The 7,640-nt window shown below is 42.5% G+C and overlaps 1 protein-coding gene across 3 annotated transcripts in view; it reads left to right on the top strand.

The window, feature by feature from the left end:
• Window positions 1–3,267: 3,267 nt before the first annotated feature.
• The window catches only part of LOC134355652 (transmembrane 6 superfamily member 1-like), a 53,148-nt gene continuing 48,775 nt past the window's right edge, over window positions 3,268–7,640 (top strand). The window contains exons 1-2 of one of the 3 annotated variants that reach the window (XM_063065883.1): window positions 3,268–4,184; window positions 7,608–7,640. The exon at window positions 7,608–7,640 is cut by the window's right edge and continues 74 nt beyond it. In XM_063065883.1, the coding sequence (XP_062921953.1) occupies window positions 4,090–4,184; window positions 7,608–7,640 (128 nt within the window). In that variant the 5' untranslated portion in view covers window positions 3,268–4,089. Of the gene's footprint in view, window positions 4,185–4,372; window positions 4,388–4,598; window positions 4,638–7,607 lie in introns of those variants that run through there. The other 2 variants (XM_063065885.1, XM_063065884.1) reach the window with 2 other exon arrangements.

Genomic DNA, 7,640 nt, shown 5'->3' with positions numbered 1-7,640 from the left:
CCCCTCTCCCTTCCCCTTTCCCCAGCCATGATCCCCCCTCCCTTCCCCTTTTCCCAGCCATGATTCCCCTCTCCCTTCCCCTTTTCCCAGCCATGATTCCCCTCTCCCTTCCCCTTTTCCCAGCCATGATTCCCTTCTCCCTTCCCCTTTACCCAGCCATGATTCCCCTCTCCCTTCCCCTTTTCCCAGCCATGATCCCCCCTCCCTTCCCCTTTTCCCAGCCATGATTCCGCTCTCCCTTCCCTTTTTCCCAGCCATGATTCCCCTCTCCCTTCCCCTTTTCCCAGCCATGATTCCCCTCTCCCTTCCCCTTTTCCCAGCCATGATTCCCTTCTCCCTTCCCCTTTACCCAGCCATGATTCCCCTCTCCCTTCCCCTTTTCCCAGCCATGATTCCCCTCTCCCTTCCCCTTTTCCCAGCCATGATTCCCCTCTTCCTTCCCCTTTTCCCAGCTATGATTCCCCTCTCCCTTCCCTTTTTCCCAGCTATGATTCCCTTCTCCCTGCTCTCTTCCTACTGTCAGTCCACAATAGAGACCCATATCAGAATCAGATTTATCATCACTTACATATGTCAGGAAATCTATTTTTTTTGTGGCAGTACAGTGCAGTACATAAAATTACTATAATACTGTGCAAAAGTCTTAGGTACCCTGGCTATATATATCTGCCTAAGACTTTTAGTGGCAGTGGAACCGGGAAACATCTACCTTGCTCTTTAGAACTAATTGCGCCTCTAGCTAACTGCTACAGTACAATTAGACTACTGAGTTCCCTGGTGTGGCCTATTCACAAAATGAGTCTATGCCATTTAGTACTGTGGTAATGTCACATGGTACAATGGAGGATATCTTTGGTGCGAAGGTAGGAAGATGGGTATTTTTTTCCATAAAGACTATACAGTGGACGTTTCTACCAATACCATTAATGGCAGATACATCAACCACAAGTAGATTAGTGAGGATGAGGTCAAATAGGTTTATCCTTCATGTTGGTTAACTCTGATGCAGTTATTCCCTTCAGCCAATGCAGTCAACTGCTGTTCTACTGAAGGACATCGAAGACCTCCAACAAAAGTGCACATGTCCTTGCCTCTTTTAAGCTTTTATTGTTTCTTTGAAGTGCTATTCAATGTGGAGGAGTACAGTGGCGGGAGGCCCAATGAGAAGTGTAGATAGAGTCCATGGAGCAGAGGCTAGTTCAGCAAGGACGCCTTAAGCTACTCATTCCACCTGTACTTCTACCCCTACCTTCCCTGTCCCCCACCAACACCCTCTGCCACCTCTGCTGGGTGTGTGCTGCCAGTGGATCAGGATCACTGTTCCTTCTACGCTGTGCGGGTGCACGGCTGCACAGTAGCTGAGATGCTCCCGCGCACGTAGCTTTTGTTGCCGTGCAGCTGGAATGAAGCCAGATGAGAAAAAGTTTATGAAACGTGTAATATTTTCTTTGTTGTACTGTATTTCATTATACCCTTCAATTAATTAATAAAAAGTATGCGATTTTTTTCAAATTTTGTCCTAAATATTCATAGTATGCATATTACAATAAAAAAACATTTTAAGTGCTGCGTAGTTTTCAGGCCATGTAAAAATTTCCTGCTCAGAGCATTGGTTGGTCGGCACAGCTGAAAAAATTATTAGAGAGGATGTTGATCAGGATGTAAGCAGTGATTCTGGCATTTTGTCTGTAAGATGTGATTCTGTCAGCACAACTATGTCAAACTGTTGACCATGTTTGTGGAACAGGTCACCTAATTTAGACAGCTGGACCCCCGGAGGAAGACTTTGACCAATGATGATGCATTGTCATCAGTGAACTCGATGTCTGGGTCACCTCAAGTTTTATTCTTTTCCTGTTTCAATGCAATGCACATGATTCATCTGATAGGCCATTACAGAGAACAAAGCACATTGTTGGTCTGGAGTCACATGTAGCCCCAAGCAAGTAATAAAGGCAGATTTTCTCCTCGATGGGTATTAGTGATCCTGACTAGGTTTTATGATCATCTGGTAGTTTGTTAGTCATTATTACTGAAACTAGTCATTGTTTTACTCATGTGGCTTTCCTTTTAATTATTTTTACATTCCATTAACATTTTTAAATAATTGTTTATCTAAGTAAATTTGATTTTTAAAAAAAAATTGTCTCTGATGACTAGAAGCATTTGAAGATGGTCCAAAAGCCTTTGAAAGACAGCGAGGTGTCAAAGGTCATCAGGGATTGGGTCTCGGGACATAACAGCTGAGGCCAGCTCACCCAAACGCGGCCCGCTGTGCCCGATAGGATATCAGTCAGGAGCCAGGATCACCCTGCCCAGCCTTCAATGGGCACAAATAACTTGAAACCACAGGCTGTGAGTTTGGTTACTAAGCTGAAACATGGATGGTTTGCATAATTTCATTTCCTCCTTTGAACAGAACCAATTCCACTAAAGACTGTACAATTTTTAGGATATCTGCATCCCACTTTGCTGAAAATATACTAGGCAGTTTAAATCAGAGCTACCATGGGGCGCTATGGTAGCGTAGTGGTTAGCACGACTCTTACAGCTTGGAGCGTCGGAGTTTGGGGTTCATTTCCAACACTGACTGTAAGGCGCTTGTGTGCCTTCCCCGAGAACGCATGTCTTCTCCTCCGGGTACTCTGGTTTCCTGCCACATTCCAAAGCAGTATTTTAGGTTAATTGGTCATTGTAAATTGTCCTGTGTTTAGGCTAGGGTTAAATTGGTGTGTTGCTGGGTGGTACGGTTATCTCTAAATAAAATAACTGGATGTGCTATTACCTGGCCAGAGGCGCTGCCGAAACCCAGTCACTGAACATATTAAAGATAGTGATTCATGGAGATCTAGATACTAAGAGAATCAAGGGATGTTTGGTTAATATGGAAAAGTCATGAGGAGGGAAAGATCAACCACAACGGGTCTCAACTGTAGTTCTCAGATTGTATGTGTAATACATTAACCTTTTGCGTTTTCCTTGCTTAACCCCACAAGCAAACTGCACCCACAAAATGCTGGAGGAAGTCAGCAGGCTGGGCGGCACCCATGGAGGAGAATAGGCTGTAAATATTTCCGGCCGAGATCTTTACATGACTGTGTATTCCCTCCATTGATACTGCTTGATCTGCTTGACCTGTTGAGTTCCTCCGGCATTTTGCGTGAGTGCAAAATTTCTTGTGTCACAGTTATGCTTCAAATATAGAACCACAAACTGCCGGGAACACTCAGCAGGTCAGGCAGCATCTGAGGAGAGAGAAAAACAGAGCCAATATTTTATGTTCATAACTTTCATCTATTTCTGCCGGTCATACTTGAAACGGTAACAGCTTTCTCCACAGATGCTGAAAGCTTCCGCCATTTTCTACTTTTATTTCGTATTTCCAACATCTGCGGGTTTTCTTTTTGTTTTAGCTTTGCGCGAATGTTAAGCGGATGGGGACGCTTAAAAAAGACTCAGAGAGCTCGATAAACAAGCACCTGCTACTCGGTCACATATTGAGAAGCGTACAGAGAGAAGGGCAGTAGCACGATTCACTTGCCCTACGGCGGTCACAACCGTTGCAATGACGGCAAGACGTTCGGGAAGAAAAAAAAACAAATAATAAAGAACATGCAAATCAGAAGTCAGTTGCACTCTGCTGCCTTCGAGCAACCCCGGAACAGCGGAACGGGAAGATCTCCGGTCTGAGCTGAGAGTGACATCACAGTCACAGCCCCGCACTGCCGCTCAGAGATGTGAAGTGCCCTCCAGACCGCTAAACTGGAATGTGATCATCAACAGGGACCGGCGCCAGCAGCTACCGTGTCTTGCACGCATATCCTCGGTCTCTGCAAGCGGCACACAGCCCGGGCTTTCAGGATTTATTAACAGTAATTTGCCACCTGCAATATTTTTTCCCTGTTCTGAAGGGAGGAGGAGAGTTAGTTACATATCTGCTTGGAGTGGGAGCAAGTTCTCCTTTGTGATAACCTTGACAAAAGGCAGGACTATACAACGGAGTCTCATATAACGGAATCACAGTGAGCAGAGTTTAAAAAAAAGGAACAACGCAGTTAAGAGGAAAGATTATCTATTTTTCTGCAAAACATGACAGCTTCCTCTGCTACTAGGGTCTTTGTGCTATCTCTTGTGTCAATTCCGGTGACCTACCTCTTTAATCTGTTGTCCTCCATCAGCAGCAGGTAAGGGTGTTGATGTGAATTTGTTGGCTGTGCAGTCCAGTGCACAGCCAAGTGAGGAAGTTGTGTTGAAAGTCCATTAAAGCGAGTGTGCGTGTGTTACCAACCGAAAGTGAGCTCTTTAGCCTTGTTTAACCGGCGATGGTTACGCGGGACATTTCTAATTGATGAAAAAAAACGGAGACTGCCTGCTTCTATTTTAGCAGGCATGTATAATTTACATTTAAATTTAACTCTGGACCAAAATAAGTTTATTTGTATGTATTAAATTGTTTTAAAATCTAAATTGCCTTGTATCGGATATTCTTTGCAACACAGCCAGAGTTGCTGGGACCTGCATTGTGTCTGAAATATTATACTGTCAGTTTAATGCTGCTTTGCTGTTGACAGAACCGTGAGGAACTCTGATCAGCCTGCCTTGGGGAGCTTCTTCAGTGAGCTGTAACTTTAAAAGCGGTACATATCTCCGAAAGAGTCAAGCACCCTGAAATCTGAAGATAGATGTGCGTCTTTGTTGAAAGTAGTAGGCAGGTTAAGGAGATGAATAATAAAGCATTGTGTGATCCTGAGCTTTATCATGAGAGGCCTGGAGCACAAAATCTGGGATGAAACTGTGCAAAGTGCTGGTCCAGCCACAACTGGAATATTGTGTCCTGATCTGGACACCACCCAATAGGAATGATATAAAGGGTTTTGAGGGAGTGCAGAAGAGATTTACAGAAATAATGATGAATTTTAGTTATGTAGATAGATTGGAGATGCTGAGATTGTCTTCTTTGGGATAGAGGTGGTTGAGAGGAAATTTTATAGAGGCAGTTGAATAATGAAGAGTATATTTATGGTAGTTAGGGAGAAATTATTCCCATTAGCAGAGAAGTTAGGAACAAAAGAACTGAACATGACATGAGGAAAGTAGGTTTTTATTATGCATTGAGTGTTTAGGATCTGAAGTGTCATTGCCAGATATATTGGGAGCTTGAAAATGGTAATAACATGATAAAGAATTTTGCAGAGCTGTGGAAATGGTGGGGAAGTGAGCTGAAAGACCTTAATTTTATACTGTAATGTCCTCTAATACTGTGTTATTAATTGCTAATAGTTTTCTTGAGATTCTTGGGCATTTTATTCCTTCCTACTCCTGCCTGCTTTCTCAGGCAGATGCAACCCTGGTCTCTTAGGCATCCTGTGCCATACTTATCCCATAACTAGAATCACCAAACACTTTGCCTAGATATTCAGTTGTGGGGTGCTGATTTTTTTTTAACACTGTGCATGTCTGAAAATTGTCTTTTCTGAGTGGTTTTTTTTAGAATAAATCACACCACTCCAGAAATTTGACCAGGCCTTTTCCATTCTAAGTTGTAGTTGGGAGAACATGCTGCTCCCTGTTTTGCATTTGCGTATAACAGTATTCTTCCTCTTGAAGATTGCGAGGAGAGATTTAGATGGACAGTGTGTCCATGATGGGCCAGTCACAGCACAGTCTCGTTTTCCAAGGTCCATGCTCTGCAGATGGACTGATGAAAGGTCAGATTCCATCTGAGTCCTGGAGATGTGACTGACAGCACCTTTAACTTCTGGCCTTATTCACACTCCCTTATTACCCCTTCCAAGGTCACAGCACTTACCTGACCATCATCCAAACCTCTATTCACTCACCTGATGTACTCTTTTGCTCCCCCCCCACTCGAAGACTGCAGTAACCAGCAGCACAAGTTGCCTGCAACTGACCCTTGCCCTGACCTATTCCCGACTCATGAACCATTGTATGGCAATAAAATGCACGGTTTATCCCCACACCAAGAAAATTCTAGGTACTCAGTTGATTATTTAATTGTTTCTCACAGAATCCTGCTGTATGCAAAATGGCTGCAGCGTACCCCTTGTTAAAACAGTGAGTCCATTTCAAAAGTACTTTATTAGGTGTCTAGAGATCATGGAAGGTTGTTTATGAATAGCAGGTTGCCCCTCCTCATTCTGACTTTTTGCTTAGGGATGGCGTAACTGGAGCTAATTGTCGTCTGCAGGTCCGTGAAGGTTGAGAGTCGTCAGTAACCAGTAGAATTGCAAAGGCCAAGCTGATCCTTAGCACATCTGTGCTTTCAGCCAGTTGAGCTGGTTAAAGTTTAGGAGCAATATTCTTGGCCCTTTGTGAGGCATATTGATGCAGAGATTTACTCCTCTTTAAAAAATTTGCTGGGATTGAATTTCCCTGGGGAATCTTCCTAATTATCACCTCCATTTTGATAGAAGCTTCAGTTTGATCGAGCATTGGCGGGGGGGGGGTGTCCATTAAACTGCAAAGTGTTATGTTGAATGAACCTTTTGAGGAATCGCTTTAGTCATTGCTGTTTCAGCAAAAGACTGAACCAAAATCAGAGTAAAATTTATAAGAAATATGAAAGCTTTACTTTGCTGTCTTTGCAAACATTCACCTGTACAAGCGACAGCAATGGCTTGTTCCTGTGGTCTGGCTGTGTATCTTTTATGTTATAACCTATCATTTTTACTCAGCTTCAATTGCTCCACCATGATTGTCATTCTTTTTGCTGTCTGGCCCTTAAACTCTGGAAAATTTATTTAAACCTCTCCATCATACAATTTCTTTTTCCCACTTAAATCCGGTTTCTTTAACCTACAGCTTTGGTTGAACTTCCTTTTTATATCTCCTCATATACCTTGGTATCGTATTTGATTAGATATTTTCTTCCTTAAAGAGTCTTGCTAGTTGATATCAGAATCATTGAATTGAATTGACTTTACTACTTACAGTATTGATATTATTAAGTTTAATATCAATGGATTATGTCATGAAATTTGTTGTCTTTGCAGCAGCAGTACGATGCAATACATAATAATAGAAAAAACTGTGAATTACAGTAAGAATATATATACTAAATAGTTAAATTAAGTAAGTAGTTAAAAATGGAAATAAAAAAGTAGTGAGGAGGACTTCATGGATTCAATGCCCATTTAAAGATTGGATGTTGGAGGGAAAAAAGCTGTTCCTGAATCACTGAGTGTGTGCCTTCAGGCTTCTGTACCTCCTTCCTGAAGGTAGCAATGAGAACAAGGCATGACTTGGCTGATTGAGGTCCTTGATAATGGATGCCACTTTCTTGAGACATTGTTCCTTGAAGATGTCCTGGATACCGTCGAGGATAGTGCTCACAATGGAGCTAAGTTTACAACTTTCTGCAACTTATTTCGATCCTATGTAGTAGCATGCCTCCCCCACCCCCAATACCAGACAGTGATGCAGCCAGTTGGAATGCTGTCCACGGTACACCTGTAGAAAATTGCGAGTGTCTTTGCTGCCACTTTCACACATTTGCACAAATATGCCATTTTAATAAAAATAAGGTTCTTTAATATAAAGTAATAAATAAAACATTTTAAAAATTCCTTATTTTATTTTCACTTTAGCAACCCATGGACAATCCTGATTGTTGTATTGTC

Source organism: Mobula hypostoma, chromosome 13 (assembly GCF_963921235.1).
Source record: "Mobula hypostoma chromosome 13, sMobHyp1.1, whole genome shotgun sequence".
Lineage (NCBI taxonomy): Eukaryota > Metazoa > Chordata > Chondrichthyes > Myliobatiformes > Myliobatidae > Mobula > Mobula hypostoma.
Note: the sequence above shows the minus strand (reverse complement) of the source record. Positions and strands in the feature narration are given on the sequence as shown.